This window comes from Mugil cephalus, chromosome 3 (assembly GCF_022458985.1).
Source record: "Mugil cephalus isolate CIBA_MC_2020 chromosome 3, CIBA_Mcephalus_1.1, whole genome shotgun sequence".
NCBI classification, from domain to species: Eukaryota; Metazoa; Chordata; class Actinopteri; order Mugiliformes; family Mugilidae; genus Mugil; species Mugil cephalus.
Genome location: NC_061772.1, coordinates 26,115,196 through 26,137,173, shown reverse-complemented (window position 1 = coordinate 26,137,173; position 21,978 = coordinate 26,115,196). Strand labels below are relative to the sequence as shown.

The 21,978-nt window shown below is 40.8% G+C and overlaps 2 protein-coding genes and 1 long non-coding RNA gene across 3 annotated transcripts in view; all 3 read right to left on the bottom strand.

The window, feature by feature from the left end:
* gpc5a (glypican 5a) overlaps nt 1-3,336 on the bottom strand; it is a 134,178-nt gene extending 130,842 nt beyond the window's left edge. The window contains exon 1 of the mRNA XM_047580685.1: nt 2,823-3,336. Coding sequence (XP_047436641.1) covers nt 2,823-2,973 — 151 coding nt within the window. The 5' untranslated portion in view covers nt 2,974-3,336. The remainder of the gene's footprint in view (nt 1-2,822) is intronic.
* Nucleotides 3,337-3,997: 661 nt separating this feature from the next.
* LOC125005581 lies at nt 3,998-7,144 on the bottom strand. Its single transcript, XR_007112458.1, has 2 exons — nt 6,632-7,144; nt 3,998-5,155 (listed from the first exon to the last, which is right to left on the bottom strand). It is a non-coding gene; the product is annotated as an uncharacterized LOC125005581 (long non-coding RNA).
* A 5,096-nt stretch (nt 7,145-12,240) lies between these two features.
* On the bottom strand, nt 12,241-21,273 carry LOC125005511 (ephrin-B2a-like). The gene is made up of 5 exons (XM_047580890.1): nt 20,940-21,273; nt 19,774-20,057; nt 18,655-18,747; nt 14,786-14,893; nt 12,241-13,703 (listed from the first exon to the last, which is right to left on the bottom strand). The coding sequence occupies exons 1-5, from the start codon at nt 21,086-21,088 to the stop codon at nt 13,306-13,308; spliced, it is 1,032 nt and encodes a 343-aa protein (XP_047436846.1). The 5' UTR covers nt 21,089-21,273; the 3' UTR covers nt 12,241-13,305.
* Nucleotides 21,274-21,978: the final 705 nt, after the last annotated feature.

Genomic DNA, 21,978 nt, shown 5'->3' with positions numbered 1-21,978 from the left:
GTCCATGTCCATTCTCTGAGGAGTAACAACTGTCTTAGAGACAAAAGTGAGACCTACATAATATTAAGAATCAGTGTAATCAGTGTAAAGTAATTACAATCAGCAGAGGAGAGTGACATTAAATTATAAGTCTGAAACGAGTTTGTTGTGCAGCCCCAGTTTGGGTCTCTCACATATTATCATTATAAGTTGAGTAAAAAATGATCCATGTTATTAATTTGGTGCATCTTGCAAACATACGGTAGAGTCATTTAGGATCAGGAAACACTTATGATCATGAAACTTGTGAAATGTTTGGTAATCTCTTGTTTTTTTATTTATTTATTTATTTATTATTCCTGTACAAACGCTTACCTCTGTGACTCATATTTACTGCGAAGACATGAAAGGCGTAAACTGGGTTAGGGATTTGCGAGCTGTCTTTAGGGCGCTCCACTTTCATTTACTCATTCCGCAGACAGGGTGTCAAATCAGGTGGATTTTGACAGCCCAGACTGCCCGCAGCTATGAATAAGTGTCTGGTCTCTAAAAGTCACTCCCAGCCTCGGCTCACTTCGTCGGCAGGAGAACATCGGCAGCTCAGTCATGCCGTTAGCTAAATGCTAACGTGCTCATGATCATAAACGTGTTAAAGGTTAAGCAAGAATGAAGTCTGATGATGGTTTGTTAAGCTGAGGACAAAAAAAATACACTGGAACCGAGAGATGGGCCCGGCTACGAGCATCCTAGAGACGTATAAAAAAAAAATAACACATGATGATATTTGATGCCTGCTGTTTAAAATGATTAGGAAATGTGTCATATCCACGTGAAACATCAGCAGCTGATTCTGAAAAACGTGAATTACTTCAAAGTCGCAGACAGCTGAGGAAGACAAACAACGCTCGTGGTTTTTTTATTTTTTCTTATTTTTTTTTTACAGCACATAAGAAGAACCCTTTAGTGGAGCGGGAGAGAGATCTGATTCAAAGCCTTATCGACTCTCCCGACTGATGTCTTTCAGATTCTTCCACTACCTGCAAATGTAAGCAATCTTGCACAAGCACGGGACAATCCAAACATCTTTAGAAGCGTCCCAAAAAAAGCCTCGGCCTCCCCGACGTGCCTAGGCAGGGCGAGGGGGGAGCCGCTGCCAGAGACGCTATCAGCTGCCTGCGAGAGCAAAGAGGAGGAGGAGGAGGAGGAGGAGGAGGAGGAGGAGGAGGTGGAGGGAGCGGAGCAGGTGATGGCACACGTGGAGGAATTCAAAGTCTCCCAGATAAGACAGACAACATGAAAGCGCCCCGAGGTCTTGCTTCTTTAACCCAGATGCTTCACAGAACTATCTCCACTTCCAACGCTGCGGTTTTTGGCCGAGGCGGTGGACCTCTGACTCGCTGCGTTCTGGCCTGGACTGGACCGAAGGCTCTTCTTATCAAAACGTGGAAACAGCTCTACCTTCTCTCAGATTCCTGGAATGTCTGGGGGACGTTTCTCTCTCTCTCTTTCCACAAACTTAGACTTAATTATAGATAAACTCCTCAAATCACATTTAAAGTCCAAACCAAAGCTCTTGTTATCTCCCATTTACTTAGTGATGTAATATCAGGAGCATTAATCTATGTCAATTTACATCTTCTCATTATCAAGATGAATTTGGACTTGGAAAACGTTTTTAGGCATGAGAGGCTGCCAGAAAGGTCAGCGGTAGTTTTTTTTTTTTTGTTTTTCACAGCAGCATCTTCTGCATCAGGATCTTATCGTCGCTAAAAAGGAGGCAGAATTCATCTCAGAGTAAAGTACTTTCCAGTTTGCAATCTTGCAGTGAAACAGCACGGGGGCTTAAATCAACACGGGCTCGTTTACGGGGCAGGAGCGGTGGCCGTGGCATTACAAGGGTTATTTAGAGGTTTAGGAGGTATTTGAGGGTTTTCTCTCAATTGAATCCTCGCAGCAGCAGCAGCAGCAGCAGCAGCAAGGAAATTGGAGTTTACAGGGAGCAGTTTGTGGCAGGATGGTAGTCAACACTGAGATTTACCCAGTCTATGACAGCCTCGCATTAAATTTCCACACCCCGAAATCCACCCCCCCTCCTCCTCCTCCCGAAACTCTTACACAGATTATCGTGGGTGGCGTTCAGAAAGTTAAGTGAGGCCTAGTTTACCTAACTTTACTCAGAATAATTCCTGTTTATCCCAGAAAGCCACTTATCTGCTGTAAACACCCAAAAGGAAGGAGGGAGGGAGGGAGAGAGGGTGGGAGGGGGAGTGTTGAGTCACTTTTTCACCAGGACCAGTGAGTAATCTCAGCAGCTTTAGTTTCAGGGTTAAAACAACACAAGTTTTTTTATTTATTTTTTTCATAGCAAACACGTTTTTGACTATAAACTATTGCTCAGCATGAAGCACCTGAGCTGAGAGCACCAAGACTCAATTTTGAGCATTAATTAAGAGCAGATATGACTTTTAAGAACTGACTTTTGAGTTTTATTCTGCACAAAACAAAAAAGATGCAATGATCATCCTCCAGTAGTTATTGTTACATCCTATTGTTATTGTGCAGACAAACACCTGACGTGTGAATAAACTGCGTGCGTTTTTATTTTTTGTTTTTTTGTTTTTTCATAACTGCAAAGAGAAGCTTAATTAAAAAGGAAAATAAATTACAGGTTAAAATCTACAAAGCAGTTACAGATCTTAATAGGAAGGCGTTGCGTTTCTCTCAGTCGGTGTCTGGTGCGTGGAAAAAAAAAAAAAAAAGAAATATATGAAGATGTGAGCGAATAAATCTGCGTTATTGTCTGGTTTTGAGCTCAGCCTTGGAGCAAAAAACTCTTAACATACCTGATCTGGGACTTGAAGGCAGCAGCTGTACCGGTCCAATTTGCTTGAGTTGGAAAACTTTGCTCACTTCGTCGCATTTGTTTGGGATCCCGAGTCCAGATCCGACGCAACAAACCAGGAGATAAAGGCAGCAGGTCCACTGGACGTTCATCTTAATAAAATCCAGAGTAAGTGCTCCAAGAAAAAAAATAATAACTAAAAAAGAAGAATATTTAAAAAGTCACGCTTCTCCAAAACCCCCCTAGACACCAGGTATCAGGTGAGTTCGCATCTCACGAGTCAGGATTCAGCGTGGACCCTGGTGTGGAGTTTGTGTGTGTGTGTGTGTGTGTGTTGTTGTTGTGGGGTGACGCTCCGGGTAAAAAACCTTTAAATCCAGACTCGGTCAGAAAGTTGCTGCGGTGTGACTTGTCTTGTGTGAGAGCGGCATGTTGTCCAAGTTGGTTGGACCGACAGGAGAGGCGGTACCGCAGCGTTACCTGCGCCAGGAGGCTGCATGCGACGCGCAGCCCGACAGCGCCATCTAGCGGACGCGCCTCTCCAACACCGAGCCGTGATTTATCGTAAAAGGGTGATTTGTGACACGTTTAGTTTATGTGCTTAAAAAAAACGTGACACAGAAATTAGTTTTGCTATTCATATTGTATAATTTTGTGTGTAATGACTTTGATGAGTAAAATAATATGAGCAATTTAGCTTTTTCTTTTCACTGTATAATTTAAAATAATTTACAACGGCATCATGTCTACGATTTATGGGGATTGTGAATGTGAAAATACATTTCCTGTGCCTTCAACAAATCCCAAATGATACAAGTCAAATTTATTGAGCTTAAACGTTTAGCTAAAAATACTCTATGCACATTAAACACCCATTGCCGTCCATTTTAATATTTCTGGGGTGGATCGGTCATAAAACTTACAAAATATGTAGCCACACAATTTATTGTTCCCCTTTGTAAAACAATAAATTATAACATTTATTTATAATAACTCAATTTATATAACAGTAAAAGAAAACTCAATGACCACATATTGTTTGCTGGGTTCGGGCAGTGTATGAGAAATGTAATTTAAGTAATGCCAATAATTCAAGCCTATATTTGGTTTATTTTGAGGTTGTATTATCACACTATTAATTAGACACTGACACGATAAAGAAGACAGGATGAAATATGTCTTTAAAAAGTGTTTAATAAGTTTCAAGCAACATTACAATTAACCAGCATAAAACAGATGCATTACATCGATTGTCAAAGAGAGAAAACATTTCACAGTCGAATGCAGTAGTTTTTATTAATGAGGGTAAAAGTCCAGGTCAGCTCCGTCTCCTCGTTCCTATACAGGCCGGGACAAGTGCAATACCCTCCAGGTACACAGCATTGCTACAAATCCCCACCTGCACGGGAAGGGACATCTCCAGACAGTGAAGCCATGTGCAGAAACCCACCACACACTCCGAGGGAAAAAAAAAAATAAACCCCAAGCCCACTCTGTAGGAAACAGTTCATCAGCATAGTCAGTTTTGCATGGATTTGCACAGCAAACATCTGTTAAAGCTGAATGCAAACCAGCAAAACTGACCAGGCAATGATTAACAGGTCTGTCCATGTTGCTTTTTTTTTTTTTTTTTTTTTTTTATAAATACACATCTGGGTTTAGAAAGATGCAGTTAGAAATACTTCAAGTGCTTACATTGCAGTAGATAGGGAAAACACACTACCTGCACTATAAGCACTTTAGTACTGCTGAAACTGAGATCTCCGGGTGCGAGCTGTCAAACACTCCTGGTTTATTTAAAAAAAAAAAAAACATTACTGGTGTATTATATCAGATTATATTTGATACGACACCCCCAAAAACAAAATAAAAATCTAACAGGTGGAGAGCAAGCAGGCCACCATCAGTTTTGCATAGATTTGCACAACTCATCTATTCTTGTAGTGCAACTATGCAAAACTAGCAGAGAACTGCGAGATATTAAGAGCCCAATTAGAGATAAAAAAAAAAATATTGTCTGGTGGCGCATATCACAGCCCCTTATGCCAGAAGGAGCACTTAGGGCAGTAGGTGCTAGTCTATTTCACTATCTGCACTAGATGCACCTTAGCACAAAGACAGTACTTCAAAAAACGACATGTTACATTAAAAGCGGGCACGCCACACCAGTGTCTGGATATTGCTGTAAGTGCCTCCACTGCAGTAGGTATTGCATAGTACTACCTGCACTGTAAGCACTTTGACAATACACAGACAGATCACAGCAGGAGAGATGGTCCCGCTGCTCCGTGGCGAAACTTGGCTTGAGGGTCTTGGACCTTGTGGATGGTGGATCTGAAATTTAAGGGGAGAAAGAAAAAAAAAAAAAAGAGAGAGAGTGCACAAATGCAGTTAGATGGTGATAATGATAATTCAGCACTGCAACAAGTTACCCATACAGGCTGATACGTGCGCACGTGTGATTCGTGTATAAATCTAAAACACGGACGGTGTCAGGATTTCCCCGCCATTAGCGCGCTTGACTAGCATCGGTTGATTGATTATAAATGTACAGATCGCAGTCGACGTGTTGTGGTTTATTGAAGCAACACGAGGTCAGTGAAAACATGAATGAGCAGCACAACCTGCGGCCCCTGCGACGCGTGGGGCGCATGCGCACAGAGCAGTGTTGTTCACCCCTCCCCCACCTTGTTTTAACATGGCGCCTCGAAGTGCGCCAACCTTAGCACATAAACGACTTTTAAAAACCCAAACAGGCTAAACTTAAATGTCACGTCGCACGGTAAAATATAAGAGTTTGCGTGTTGTTTGTTCGTAAAAGGGGGATGAGGGTGGAAATCACGGCGCACTAGAAAACAAGGCTAGCGTCCGTGTAGGAGCAGCAGTGGCTAGCAGCTAAGTAGCTTAGCTACTGTTGTAGTTAGCTTCACGAAAACATGGCAAATATATCCCCCCCACCCAGCTACAACTCTGAAATGTACACGGACAGTCGAGGCTGGTTCTACTAGAACCTCCCAACTCGTTTTTAAATGTCATTTACAAGCTAATAAATCCAGAGTTTGACGACACTGATTAGCCATTAGCCAACAACAAACGAGCCCCCACGTTTTGAAAAAATATATTTAAATATATACATATACACCAACTACATATGTGGCGCTTGGTTTCTCGCCCCGTCCAAACCTCAGTAAAGAAACTCGACCCATGAATGTTACGTTAGGTCTCTGATAAGGAACTTTTATGTTTATGCGGCTAAGCTATGTAGGCTAAACCGCGCGGCCTGTAGCTGCCCCATGTGCTGCTGCTTTGTTCTGGGGGGCACTTTAACTCACACACCACTGCACTCGAGACCGAGCAGCAAATTGACAAACAAACTAACTTTTCAAATATACGAGCGCCGCGTTTGCTCCCCAAGTCGTTGCCGAGAGGGTGGAATATTTTTCCCAACTAGTTGCTAATATATATATATATATATATACATAAAAAAAAAAGAAGCGGAGCGGAGCGAGCTCCAGCTTTTTCAAATCTCCCTCATTCCCTCAATGGTGGAGCCGAGGGGGCTGCCATGCGCCTCACGGTGCACTCACTGTTTTCATCGCCAACATATCTTCCCCCTGCGTTAACGTTTGGTTGCGGTGCGATAATGAAAGCCAAGTAAAAAAAAAAAAAAAAGATGCAATACACGCGTGAAACAAAACATTAAATAATAACCCCCTCACACACAAAAAAAACACACACACATTGAAAAAAAAAAAAAAAAAAAAAAAAACGACTTCCTTGCCGATAAACATGCGCTCGGTAGACACTCACCAGCCGAAATCCACCATCTTCGCTCACTTGCTCGGGCTGCCGTGTAGTCTCTCGCCGACAAAAAGAGGCGAATAAATACGCAACTATCCCGCAAACTTTTCTAGCGGCGGACTAAAACGAGACGTGAAGTGACACCCGAGCCGACCATGGGTGCGTTTGTGGCCCAGATACGCTGCGTAAAAAGATGATTGCGGGGTTGGGAAAGTGGCGCGAAGGCGACCAGTTGGTAACCATGTGGGTGAATGAAGGGCGGCTCCCACTGAACGTAAATATCTAGCTACAACCCCCAACTCCCATATTAGCATACATAAACTACGGTACTTCCGACCCACATCTCCAAGCAAACAGCCTCCACCTCTCCAGAGGAAGGACAGGGAAACACGCTTGCTGTTTTTCACCACCCCATTAATACAGAAATCATTCGCACGCATAACGGAGAGCAGCTTATTACGCACCTTATGGCACCTTAAGTTTATGCATTTCCACATATAGGCTGTGTATAAAATCTTACACCATGGGCGTTATATTCATTTGATTTTTTTTTTAAATATATATATAATAGCGCAGATAGGAACTAATTACCTAATAAATATATATTTATATATAAATTAACCTGTTGCTACTTGGAAATTAGCTTAAAGTACGTAATTTTAATACACGTCGACCTATACCTCTTAGATTTAAAAGTGAATAAATAAAAAAAGAAAACAGCTTTTATTTATATATCGTTTTAAAATTAAACATGTTTTGTTGAAATGTTTTAATCACAAAGACAATTTATTCTAATATTGTGGATTTACTTATATGCAGGCCAAATAAAGCAAATAAATACAGTAAAGAAACATTTATTAATTGCATTACATTACATTAATTACATTATTATCATAGACATGGTTTAGGTGCAAGGGGATGAAGTTAAAAGTTGCCTTTTGTTACAGTGACAGTAAAACATTTGTTTTAAAAATATTTTTGTCTTTAAATGTCCTGAAACTATTTTTAATAAATAAATGTATTTATTTAGTTTAGTCAAAACAGATTAAAGCATCCAAATTACTGTTTATTTAACTAATAAAAAAAGTTGGTTCTCTTTCTATTAGTCAACTTTACTCTTAAACAAAGCTTACATGGAAATTGTATAAACTGTTTTGCAAAAATAAGTTCAACTTAAGATAAATAACATGTAAATATATATATATGTAACGCAAAACATGTAATTATGCTAGAATAATTAAACTAACTTTTGGAAAGGCAAACTAATTAAACAGATAAGAACTGTGGTGACAAATTATAGATGTTTTAGGTGTTTCTTTAAATGAATCTGTTTATTTGTGTTAGAAACTGTTCAAGGTAAACTGTGGCCAACTGTTCCTTTTCTTACAATAACCATAACAGTTAAAACTTCAGATAGTTTGGACAGAGTTATAAATTATGGCACATTTAAGTCGTTGACGTTCATAAAATCTTCAGGATTAGGACAGGCTCCTGTGATTTTATGAGCTCGTACATTTTTACTGTTCACAATATGCTCACTCTTGGCTTTCTTCTCGGATTTAAAACAAAACAGCTGGATGTTTTAGAGACTTCACACCAATGAGCATCGAACCACATCTGAAGAGCACTGCAACAAATTCAGGGCCCACAGACAGACAGGATGTCAGACTCCACATTGTTTTCCTGCATCTAGTTAAGACTCAAACTTCTGACCACTTTAGTTGCATATTTGTTTGTAATCGTTAAAACGCTTTTTAACAACTTTTCTGCATTTGGAGAAATTGTAATGATTTGTGGTGCGACATCCGTGTGGCCTTTATTGAACAAATGCTCATAAATGCTGATTTCTTTTAGTTTTTTTAATTTGTTATAAAATGTGTTCCTGCATTAGACACATTCTTGTGGATTATTTTACCTGGTAATATGATTTAGTCCATCTCCTTTTAGTTAAGGATTAATGCAGCGTGTAACTGGAAGGCCACACCTAAATATTTTTGACCCATTTTCAGCTGGAAAAGGAATAAGGCTACGAATGGAGGAGAATAATGTAATAAAAGCACTCAGGCACCAAACAGTTTTGAGGTATTTTGAGTATTTTTTACTTCACATTACTTGCATTGCATTGAATTCTTCTTCCAATAATAATAAATTAATTTAAAAAAAAAAAAGCAAGTTTTTATAAAAGACAAATACAAAAATCTCCTTCCACATTTCGGGTGTTTCAGCCAACGAAACATCTTCACATAAAAGTGAAATAAACCGTTGTTTTTATTGTATTTTTAAATGTTCTGTGTCTGTCGAGAGAAAAACAGGTTTAGTTCGTTCTTGCGCCGCTGAAAACTAGAGGTACGATTTCTCCTTGTGGCTTTAAGAACAGGTTAAAAACGACCAACAGTCAGTGATTTCCTTGTTCACAGGAGAAACATGTAAAGCACACAGTCAAATAAAACCATAGAAGAAGTCCTTTTCACCCACCAACCTCCAATGCAATGAAATTTAATAACAAAGGAACGAGGGATCCCAAAATTCGATTCCACTTTTTCTCCAATTGCACCGAAACGCTCGGGTGCTAAAAATAAAACAGGAGATTTGAGAAAATGTATTATGAAGGGTTATTATACATTTCAGGGCCAAGTACTAGAACTGCAACAGCTCATTGCTAATTTGCATCTCACTCTTGAGTGACAGATGTGCTTTATGGTTTGGAAAAAAAACAACAACAAAAAAAAAAACATGCTTTCCTCCGTTTTTTTTAACGATCTATTGAAATACGTTAAATCATTTAAATTGTTGCAAACATTAAGAGCGTGATACAGTATAGGAGCTGGCCAGCAGAGGGAACTATAAAACTAGATACTGTACTATAGTAACACTGTAAGAGGAAGCACTGAACACTTCCTTGGCAGTTTCTGTCGTCTAGAAAAAAAAGTTGGAAGCAAACATGCACCGGAGCTTATCGAGGGTTTAACATTTCCTCGCGTGTTTCCTGTGACGCTTGCCAGTGTTTCGAAAGTCCTCTGCTCAGGTGGTTTCAAGCTTTTTCTCGACTTCATATAAATATATCTACACACACACACATATATATATATATGTATACACATAGCTGTCCTCCTCCACTTCTCTGAGCACACTGTGGGAGTGTTAGCGCTCAGTCATGACCCCCCAACCCCCCACACAAAGAGAGTAGTTCCTCTGCATATGGAAGTGAGGTGGGGGGTGGGTGGACACAGGGAGGTTGTAGACCTCACATCGTCCCATGGGGTCAGATAAAAGCTTACGGCTCTCCTTATTAGACCTCCCCCTCCACTCCGAGCCCGGTGCTCTCTGCAGAAAACGATAGCCAGAGGTTTGTGCAGCAGAGCAGGAATCACGTTCAAAAGCATGTCAGCATGACAACTCTTAATGTGATATTTTAAATTATTTTGGGATGCAGATGTGGAGGGAAAAATGCTCGAACGCTAACACACACACAGGAAACCATTCGGTCGGTTTTGCACGATAAAGCTGCTGCAGAGCTGCTATAACGGACACTTTAAAACGCCACACTTGTCCTATTCAAGCCTGAATTTGAGATCCAAAACTTCCCCTCCTGATGCAGCACCACTTCTGCCCCCTTTTTTTCCTAAGATGGCCTACCATATCTAAGCCCCTCCCCTCAGCGGGGGCCATGAGCCCGGGTGTCTCTGTTTTGTTCTTCCTATAGAGGCCCGGCCGCCATTGTCTCGGCGTGACCCCGGGGTCAACTGAACTCACCTCACCCGACCGCGGCCCATTCAGCTGCGGAGCCTCACGCAGGACAAAAACATCTCGCAAGAGCAAGGATCACTTCGAGCGAGGGAGGGGGGGGGTGGGAGGACCCGCGCGGAGACGGGCGAGCGTGCTCTGCAACGTTTCGGAGTCAGAAGCTAATTTGTGTTATATTGTTTCTGCACCACGCAGAAATGTGTGAATAAGATGCAGCGTGGCTTATTAAAGCGATAACATGTTGAGTCTATTAGGCCAGTTAAAGAAAGTAGCTTTCAATATGAAGCTTTGACATATTTTTCTATCAATTCCATCGCCAGTGTTTGAAATGCACAGCAGAAATTGCATTTAGCTGCAGGAAAATACGTCCACGCCCGTCGTCTGCAGCTCTTCGTTAAAGTTTGTGCACACATCGTGGAGAATTGCAGCCTAATCCTGCAGATTTTGTCAAGCAAAGCCGTTTAATTTTGCATTAAAAGACAACATTTCTTAATACGCGAGAAGTTTCCCCCCGTTTGACGCACGGAGCACATGTCCCGGAGATCCTCCAGTCTTGCTCCCCTGGTGGAGAGGGAGCTCACGGAAGCTGACAGGTTGAAAATGTGCGGCATGATGTGGCTGAAGGAGCATGAAACACGTTCGCCCACGGATGCCTAGAAACTGCGCCACAGGAGAGACTCTGGGACAATTAAATGTTCTTAAGCAAAAAGTGTGTTTTGTTTTGTTTGCTCAGAGGTGCAAATTTGCCATATTTCAGGAAACGACACTGGAGCTTCTTTTTTTTTTTTTCCAGCTGTGAGAGAATCAGTGAAAATTGGATATTATTAATATTACTATAAACTCTGCTATTTGAAAAAATATTATCTTCATGTTCCCAGAAATCTCATCCAGCTGTGGTTATTTGGTTTTATTCATTCAACCTAATAGGAGATGGTTTCAAACTCACAAAGCTGTTGACTGCATGACAATAGTTTTCCCTGGAGCACTATTAACAGTGACAGGAGGAGACATCCTGCCTCCAACACCTCAAAAAATATTCAGAGGATTCTCTTGAACTAATTATTTTAACATGATCCGTAGCATCAAGTATGAATCCACATATGTGGACTTGTAGATTTTGAAGAAAATATATTTGAAAATACTATGAAGATGGACTGAAAACAGTCACTGACGATATGCAAAACAAAACATATAAATAAATTATATTATAATCAGACCATAACAATATGTCTGCAACAATAAGTGTGCGCATACTCGCAGACATCATGGCCTGCGCTGCTTAGTGATTTCGTCTCCATAAATAACACAGAGGGCGTGAACTGTGATTTATCTGCATCTGTTCTGATTCAAACTTTCATTTCTCTGCATTTTCCGTCCGTGTGTCTCTCACTTCTCTCATGTTACAGAAGCAGAAGGAAAACGTTTTAAAACTGACACAGTTTTACAACGTGTCATCGTTTTTTTTTGAAACGCCGTTATTTACATCTGAATCACAGAGACTGAGCGGATCCCTTTGAGTCATTTTTACTTGAATAAACGCCACAAAAATCAAGATTTTTCACTTCACAGCATTTCAAACAAACTTCACACAATTCAGTTCTGAAACCGTTATACACCGATCAGGCACAACATTATGACCACCTTCCTAATAATGTGTAGGTCTCTCCTTGTGCCTCCAAAACAGTTTCCTCTGAGAATAGACATGGGCCTTCTGAAGGTGCCCTGTGGTGTCTGGTAACAGGATGTTGTTAGTGGGGGCCTTTGAGGGGAGGGGCCTCTGTGGATCATCCCACAGATACTTGATCAGTTTGGGATCTAGTGAATTTGGAGGCCAGGTCAACACCTCATGGTGTTCTTCATGTTTTTTATTATTATTCCTAAAGTGTTTTATGTGTGTGTCTGTGTCAGGCTGCTGCCATCAAGGAGTGTCACTGTTATGAGGTGGGTTGTGCATGAATGAATGCCAGGTCCAGAAGTTTCCCAGCAGAAAAATTAATTGTCAGAAGATTGTTCAAATGTTATTTACTTCTCCTGTCAGTGGTTTTAATGTTACGGCTGATCGGTGTACATAAGTGCTTGTAAACGTAGTGTATTTAAGTGCAATGCCAGTCTTTTTTTTCACCCACGATTTGTCAATAAATTAAATAAAAACTACACATTTACTGTACATCTGAAGCTGCCACATGTGGCGACAGTGCAAAACTACTCACGCTTCCACACATATCTCACCAATAAATAAATAAATAAATAAACTACTAATGTCTGTCATTATCAGGCGGCAACTTCCAGGTCTGAGCTACGAAGCCCACGTGGAAGTGCAAAAAAACTGCAGTTCATCGAGTGGCCACTTGAGGCTGGTTCCAAAAGGGAGCAAATCCCCATAGAGCCCCATGTTAAAAAGCCAGACTTTACAGCATTATTAAACATGTTCACAGCCTGGTACAAAAACTACTTTTTGTAACTCATTCGTTTGTTTTTTATTAAGGTTTAAACTTCTGCGTAATTATTCCCGCTTTCAATGCCAGGTGGTAGGTAGCCTGAGCTAACAGGTAGTGGAGAGCTGGGCACGACCCCCATGTCCATATTTGGAGTTTCCAGGTGTGGGCGGAGTAAAGCTCATCCAACATGGCAACCGTGGGCTCAACCTACTTTGGGCTTCATTTCTGAGGTTCAGAATCCAATGGGCGACGTCACGATGGGTTTGTCCATAAGTATATACAGTCAATGGTCATGATGGGCCACATTCCTCTCCTCACTGAATCAAGACGACAAACGGTTTCCTGGAGCAGTGCGAAGAAGAACAGGACTGGCATTTGTCCGGTTAGAGTGCATGGACGGGACAACGCAGCTCTTCACATGAGCTCCCCACATTCCTTGACTGAAAAAATTCAGGGTCACCACCACAGCAGCAAAAATAGCGCCAATCGGAGCAGCCGCCATTAGACTTTGTAGTAGATGTTGGTGGGACTCTGAGGTGGTATCTCCTGAACGATGTAAACAGGAGGCCCGTAGTCGCTGCTCACGCGCTCGTAGTGTCGACAGATCATGGTGTCGGAGGCCCGCAGAGGAAAGACGACGTCGCTGCGGTCCGAGCCGTTGTTGTCGCTGCTGATGCTGTCCCGCTTCGGCACAGGCAACGTGTTGAGGGACATGGAGGCGGACCGCTGGCCGTCTGGGACGAGGCGGCGCCGGTGGTACCTCCACATCACGGCCAGCACGACGGCGATGGCCAGGAGGAAGATCACGCAGCCGCACGCGATCCAAACCAACATGCCCGGCTCTGGGCCGCCGTCGTCACCGCCGCCGGTGTCGGTTTGTTCGTCGACCGAGTCCCCGTCTGCCGCGAGGCACGAAAGGAGGGATGGGGGAAAGAGGAGAAACTGAGATAAAAGCATGTGACATGGTGATCTGAAGGCCCTGGGACAGGCTAAAAACATGCAGTCAAAGCTGGACGCAGGACGAGATTCTCTAATGTTTAGTGTCACACTGGTAAACAGCCCGGCGCCTTTGACACGACGCTGGAGGTTCTGATGCAGATTGGAAGCAGCAGCAGTGTCGAAAAATAAAGTTCCTTGATTCAGTCAGTCACCAACATGAGTAGATTACTATTTGCAGTCTTTTGTTTTATTTATTATTAAGTTTATTGCGTTTGCAGATGAATAAAGGGGCAAATCCTTCCCTTTAAGGAGCAGAACACATTTATATACATTTATATAGGCCATAGGTCTTCAACAGGGGGTCTGCGACCACTAGGGGTCCATGAAGGCACTTATTTTCCCTTCACAAATTTAAATTTCTTTACATACGCATTAACACGAATCCAACATATTTTACTAAAGGGTATAAGTGGAGGCAATCAGGAGGCTGCAACTGGCTGAGAGCCTATTCAGTCTCCAGGTTAAGACGCATGCTGCAACATTAGCAGAAGAAAAGCTAAAAGTACAGCCGCTAACGTTAGGTATGTTTATGTCAGGTATGTTTACGCCATTGCACGGCCGCCCTACTGTTGCCTGCTAATGTTTGAAATAAACCTGTGTATTATTTGAATAAGTTCATACTGAATGCAAAATGATGCAATTTTGATAATAATAACGTATATTTATAAATAGCACTCAGCCGAGTTTAATATAGAACACATATGGTAGGTGGGGGAGTTCCCTACTTAATCTCTCTATCAGTTTCAAGCCTTAAAATAATGTCAGAGTTTGTGTCAGTCTCTTGTTGCTCAATATCTATCTATCTATCTATCTATCTATCTATCTATCTATCTATCTATCTATCTATCTATCTATCTATAATAAACTGGTAAATACACTGGTAACAAAGTGTAAAGGTTGAGCAGATTGCGGAGCCTTTGAAAATGTCCAGCAGCGGTACACGTGTGCAATGCTTTTTAGTTTGTCCTTATACCAACTTTACTTTTTATGTCCTTTTCCTTCGCCGAGGCGTCCTTAGCCTTGGACTTTGGTCGCGTGGGCGGGAATCTGGTGGGGGACTCCTGAAGCGTTGAGGACGGATCTGAAGAGTCTGCAACAGAAACGCACAAAGATGTAAGCACCACGTCCCCAGACTCACTGTGGGGTTATATCACGTCAAAATGCCTCTGCTGCAACGTTTCCCCACGTCGAGCGTCTTTCTTTTCGGACTGTTTGTTTCTGCACCAACAGTCGTTCAGTCATTTAGGCTAAAATGCATCAGAGGAGAATCAGGGAAACCATTCTTCTCACCCAAGCCACACCACAAGGGTAATTTTTATTGCAGTTTGAGTCACAACCGGGACTCTCACTGTTTTATTCAGTGGAAAAACTATCACTAGTGCGTTCACTTCCTCCTCCCACACGCGTTTAAGTGAATTCACCGGTTTCAGTTTTTTCCCTGGGGTTTTTCCAAGAGGAATTATGGGAAATGAACATCAGCTGCAGTCTGAGTTTAGTTTAGTTAATTTGAACATGTAATAAATGAATAAATAAATAATCATAGAGTGATGGACACAAGAAACATAAATAACAGTAAATGAAAATAAATAAAAGGAAGTATACATTTATTTTATCCCACCTCTTCTTAATAGATCAATAATATTTTATTATTCGCTTCCTTTTGGATTTTAAATAATAAAAACGTTACTTTCTGTAACATTGGTGGAAAGTAACTAATTCTTTTATTGGATTTAATTTTTTTAATTTTTTTAAACCAGAAATATTCTGCTTTATTTATGACGTCAAACTAGGGGGAAACTAAGTGAATCAGATCATGTACAGAGATTTAAAATGACTTTTAATGAATTCAATGAGATTAATTTAAGATTAAAAGTTTAACACCCTTTTACTAATTCAAACTGACAGAGGAGAAAGTTGGTTTAAGTACATGTTTAAAAAAACATAGTAATGACTTATGACTCTCTAAAGCTGCTAATAAATAAAAAATAATTAAAAATGAAGCCGCTGGTTCCCAAGCTTTCTTCCTTTTGACCGTTTATAAAAACCGTCATGTATTCGGTGCCTGTTGTAATGTTTCAAATGTCTGAAAACGGAAACTAAAATGTGGTTTAGTGATTGACTTTAATGCTCCACGAGGGAAATTACTTTGTCACAGTAGCTTAGTTTTACATTAAAGAAAATTTGATCCTAGCAAAAAAAAAAGAGGCTAAAATACCCCAAGTAATGTTTAATCTAATTAACTGTTCAAATGATTAAAAGGATTCAACACAAAATAAAAAAAAAAAAAACTTCAAACAGATATGAGGATGATATCTTTCCACTCCTTCTCCCTTTTAAGATCCGTCAACTGTTAGAGGCGGAAACTCACGCGTTAAAAAGAGGCTACAGCCTACGCAGAGCCTGTGATTGGTCCAGCGCGTTTCTGCTTCTCCATCTCCGCAGTTTTCAAACTGATTGTTTTGGATCAGTAAAGCATGAGTGAGATTCACTGAGGAGGTTTGAGGAGATACAGGCAGTGGAATGAGTCGCGTTCTGCAAAATGTTTGGCGAAAGCTTCAGCTGCCATTGTTGAGAGTGAAGCAGGAAACAAAAAGTTTGTTAAAGACTGGTAAAAAAATTTAAAAAAGACACTGAATAGTGTTTGGGTGGAGTTGTTACAGAGTAAGACTGGTGAGGTACAACTATAAACGACTTGCATCGACGTCGGCTACGTGTGCAGGTCACTACCTCAAAACAGCTTTTATTTTGGAAACCAATGGACATCATGTGATAATATAACAAAAGGAGCGTTGTCAGTTTGAGGAGTTGTGTTGCTTAAACCTCTTTCCTGAGCACAGTGACTCCCAACATGTGGGCCGCAGCCCCCTGGTGGGCCGCCAAAGTATTGCAAGTGGGCCGCCAATTCATTTCATTTCATATTTGGGTTTTTTTTTTGGTTGTGTTCTGAAAGTCCAACACCAACGCCATGACATCCTAATATGATCCACTGCAGTTTTTATTTTAAAGGGGAAAAAGCCACAAGTAAGAGTGCAATGTTTTAATTTTAGTTTCTCTCTTAGTTTCTTTGATGTTTGCTGAAATTGAAGTTTGGCTCGAAACGAGCAGAATTTACATCATCTTTATGTCGGGTTTATTTCTAAGCCTATCGATTTAATGGGCTCCTTTTGATATTTGGATTTTGTTTGCATCTGATTTTAGACGTCAGATTGTTATATATGAGAATGTAGAAGGATACTGTTATTTATGAATCATTTGTTAATTAGCCCCTTGTTTAGTCATGTGTGATATCTGTGTGGTGCTGATGGACAGCTCCTTGAAAACAGTGATGGTGAAGATGTTGCAACATGTTACAGATGCTGTGACTGTGGAGCTTCCAACATGTTTCTCCTGTATTCAGTTCAGTCCTCTATGTTCAATCTTAAATATATATATAAAAAAAAGAGAACACATTATATGGCCTCCATATTTATTAGAGTCGAAGGAGGGCTGAGAAATTTTTTCCTGAGTTGGAAAAGGTTGGAAACCACTGCCTTAGCAGACGATTTTACTTGTGTTTAAAGATACTTTAACTTCAGTAAATAATTTGAATGTGTCTCAGATTTTTTTTAAGTCTCTCACATGTAACATTTAAAAAAAGATGGAGCACTAAATAGTAATAAAACCAAGAATTCTATCAAAATAGACTCGCATGTACAATATGGTTTTAAGAGTCAGTGAAAAATAAACTAAAGTAAAATGTTTCCTTCCGTTTAACTTATTAATTTATGAGGACGGTGCACATTTACGAGGATTCCTCCTGTAATTAGCTTACTTCATACTGGTATTTTTTTAGTATTTTTTTTTTTCTTCCAGTGCATTATTATTCATTCGCCATTCGCATGAATATTTAAGTACTCACGCCACATTTCCTCTGCACAAAATAACCGCACGTTGAGAGTCTAAGAGGCAGAATCTGTAAATCCAAATCCGACATAGCTGCGTCGACTCCCGAAAACTGATTGACAGGATTTTTAATATATGTCGGGATTAAAACAAGATTACAACTAGATCCCAGTTATTAATATTCTCCCTAGCTGTTAACTGTTTGTTTACACCAACAGTGTTGGTAAACACAGCGGGGTAAAAAAAAAAAAAAAAAAAAAAAAAAAACAGCCCGTGTTCTCTCTCAGTTCTGATCATTTGAGAAACATGCGAAATGCTGATTTATTTTATTTTATTTCATCTCTAACTCAAACTAATGAATAATTCAAGTTAATAATACTTCACATTTCTGAAGAAAAAAAAACATCCAGGGCCTTTCATAGATTTGGCCTTTAAGGTTTTCGAGAAACATGCAGAAAGAGGGCGTCTGTCTAATTTCCCTGATTACGTGGCGTTACAGACAAATACGTTTATCATAAAGCTCATAAAATGAAACATAATGGTGCACTGATAGAAGATGAATAGAAATCTAATCATCTGTGTGATCCTCAGGACATTTAAAGTAAGGAGGGGGAGGATGTGGATGCCAGCTTTATTAAATTTTTAATGTGTGTGATAGACGTTTGATGGAAAAGGACTATTGGCTATTCTGATGTTAATACAGAAAAAAAAGACACCGACTGTCCCGATCGCATGCGAGATAAATCTGATGGCTCTAAGCTGCTGCTGGTTTGAATTAGGGATTTCAGATAATTCACGACGGCAATCTCTCTTCAGGAGAGCGAGTGCGTGATGGAGATCATCTGACCACTTAGCAAATCGGGGGGAGAAGATAAAATCATTGCATCACACGAATAACATACCTCAATGAAACTTCAGTAGCCATTCGCCACTTACAGCCGCACACATGCACAAACACCAAGCGCTTACTCTGGCCGACTCTCAGCACCAGCTTCATGGATTTGGTCCTGCACGCCCCCCCGCTAGTGTTATCCAGACCTTGCAGAGTGCCTGTAGATGTGGCTGATAAACAGAGATAGGAGGGAGGGGGGAAGTGAGCGTTCAATTATATTTAAACTTTCAAGTAATCACCTTAAGACGTGTCTATCGAAGCAATCCGTGGTTTCATTAGGATTTCTTAGCAGATGGTTCAGCCTGTTGCCAAATCTTGCATCACTTATGCAAGAAAAAAAAAAAAAAAAAGAAAGAAGCACACACAGCACAAATAAAGATGTTACGCGCAGCATATGGATGATCACACACATGCAAGTAAGGCTGCAGAGAAAATACTTCAACATAAAGAGAGAGTTATGATAAAACTATTAATTTATGCTGCACGTTAGCTCGGTTTTCCTCATGAACTGGAAGCTATTCTTGCTGAACCTATCAACCAACGAAATAATAAATATTTAAGCCCTTTCAAGAAATAAATACAGCAGAAACTAAACTTGCATTCAAAACCTCACACCAAGAACTCTGGTTCACCCCTGTCACTCACACTCAGACACACACACACACACACACACACGAAGACTTGTTAGCAGCATTTAGGTCAGATAACCACATCACAGGCTACAAGCTACGTTGCCATGAAAGCCCCCATCAAATCTGCCTGATGCTGTAAAAGCCTTGTGTGATTTGGGGCATGTAAGCCCCTGGAATCACACTGGCCTGCCAGGGCAAAGTGTGCTGTCAGAGCGTGGCGAAGCGGGTGAGGCTACACGGTCAGACTTGCTCTGTATCTCATGCATCGCTTGCCACTAAGATGCTGGTTTAACCGACAGCGGCCCAATAACAAGGCCCCGTTTTTTTTTTTTTTTTTTGATTTGACTCTCACACAATCTGACAAACTGAGAGGGAGCCGAGGAGGGTGATGAGGCGTCCTCTTTACCCACGAGATATATGGAAACCGTTGCAAGCACTGAGCCAATTGCCGCTCCACCTGTAGGAAGAGAGCAGCCGCTTCGTGTTTCTCGTGCATCGCGAGCCGCGACGCGCACACGAACACGTGCGGCGCTCGGGGACAACGCGGCTTCATTTTTTACTCACAGGTGATATAATAATCCCTCCCCTTGAGGAACTCCAGCCCCCAGAGGTTGGGGCTGAACTCCTGAAACTTGAACGTGAACTTCACGTCCCGGTAAGGCTTGTCGCAGTTCAGGAGAGCCGTGTCCGTCTTGTCGATGGCGCAGCTCTCCAGCTGACCCCGAGAAACCAGGAAGATCCTGTAAAACTCCTCCTGTCCCCCAGAGGAAGCATCTGCCCGGGGACACACGATGTCCATCTTGTCTCCTATCTGAGGATACAGGACGAGGCCACGACCGGGAGTAAATCTGCGTGTGAGAGGGCGGCAGGAGGGAAAAAGAGGAAATAATTCTACTTCAAAAACAATGTGGTTAAACAATACAACTGTTTAATATTTGCTTTATAGTAGAATATGTATTTTGAGGCTTTAAACTCTGCAAAATCTTTAAGGATTATATGATAAGTCAATAATTAGGAAGTATAAAATGGTGGAAAATGCCCCTCATGACATCTTAAATGGCTTTTTTTTTTCATCTTTGAAGAACAGGCCAAAACTGAAGATGTTCAGTTTTTTAACTTCAACATGAGGTCATTCGTCAGTCAGCAGAAAATTATTAAGCAATGAGATTTGGTGAGTTAAAAATAAATCCAAATAAACCCCTATAAATAGTTTTATACTGTAAAAATCCTGCTGTTATATCTGCACATATCCTGCTGCCAGGGGTCATTGTGTAGACTGTTTTAATTCAGTTTAAATTCACATGTATATCTGAACACGTGTGCATACTTTACACTTCTGTTTGGATGCATTTCACTGACCTGCACTTAAACATGTGCAATGACAATAAAGTTGAATCTAATATCAATAAGCACATAATATTTGGATGTAATGCATTAAATGAATGCAGATAAAATAAGTGCTGATTTAGTTGATTTCTTCAGTTTGACATGTCATAAAACAACAGCTAATCCAGGCATCTGAGAAGAATGTGAACATGTATCTTATATCTAATCCCTTCTCGAACCTGTCACTCGCCAATTATCTGTCAATTACACAAATCCAAACTAAGCTCCACTCAGCGTCGTTTAGATAAATACCCAAAACTGCAGCTCTTCATCAGCCTGGTGACACAACTCAAACAAAGCAGCAACAGAGAGTTACTTCATCAGAAATTGATTCATCGACTAACTTTGCATTGGAGCTGCTCCAGTGGATGGACTCCAGAGTGACGGCGCCACATGAGCAAATGACGGCCAGCAGGATCCCGGCACCGCAGCTCCATGTCCTTCTCCCCATCACAGGAATCAAATCGCGGGGCACACGGCGGCTCAGTATCATAAAACACAGTCAAAAGTGCGTGAGATCGCTCCCCTCTGCATGTCTCCGGTGGCTCCAGGTGCGCGCACAGGACACGTTCCCGAGTGAAATTCCACCAAGTTGAAAGTCTTCCTCCGGCGCTGGCATGAAATTTTCCACATTGTGCGTAATTGGCCAGAAATTCATTCGTGTGACCAAACCCGTGTACTGAGGACGGAGATTGTGTGGAGTATTTTAGGCGTCAGCTGACCGGACCGGACCGCCCATATATAGGCTGCGGGCTCATGCGTAAAAGAGACCACATCGACTGGTAAATGTCTTCAAATTAAGATACTGACATATATATTAACATATATGAACATTAAAAATCACCTATTTTTTAATGTTAAGGCGTAAAGTTGTTTTTATCCGGTCTAAAAAGATTTTAAAACGCACATTTGTAGAAATTAAAAGGCTACAACATCCAATGGGTTAAGTTTATTATTATTATTATTATTATTATTATTTATAAATAAGCCTAAGCTTGTTTTTTCTCAATAAAAATGTGACTTTTATGGATTTTTTTCTCAATAAATGTCTAAGGATTTGTCTTGCATTATAGATTATTTCTTATTAAATGTTCTCTGCCCTTTCCAGAAATATTTGCTTTTGTTAGATTAGATTGAACTTTATCGTCATAAAGTGAAGATGGATGTATAAATAAAATGCCAGGGTGAGTTCAGTGAATTAAGGGTTTTAATTCAAATGAACATACCCTTTAAATTGAACCTGAATAGACTTAATTACATAATTACTGATTACTTGATTTGAAAAGTAACTAAATAAGATTACAGGTTACTTTATTAACTTGTAATCTCCCTTCGGCAAAACATTGCATGTACTTGGATAAGTAACTTTTATCTGATCAATGG

Excerpts from the sequence above, each read along its gene's own strand:
- LOC125005511 (XM_047580890.1), bottom strand. The coding sequence starts at position 21,088 with ATGATACTGAGCCGCCGTGTGCCCCGCGATTTGATTCCTGTGATGGGG. Across the intron at positions 14,894-18,654 it reads GGTGCTGAGAGTCGGCCAGA|ACTCTTCAGATCCGTCCTCA; the intron begins GTAAGCGCTTGG and ends TTTCTGTTGCAG. Across the intron at positions 13,704-14,785 it reads GAAGGAAAAGGACATAAAAA|ACGGGGACTCGGTCGACGAA; the intron begins GTAAAGTTGGTA and ends GCCTCGCGGCAG.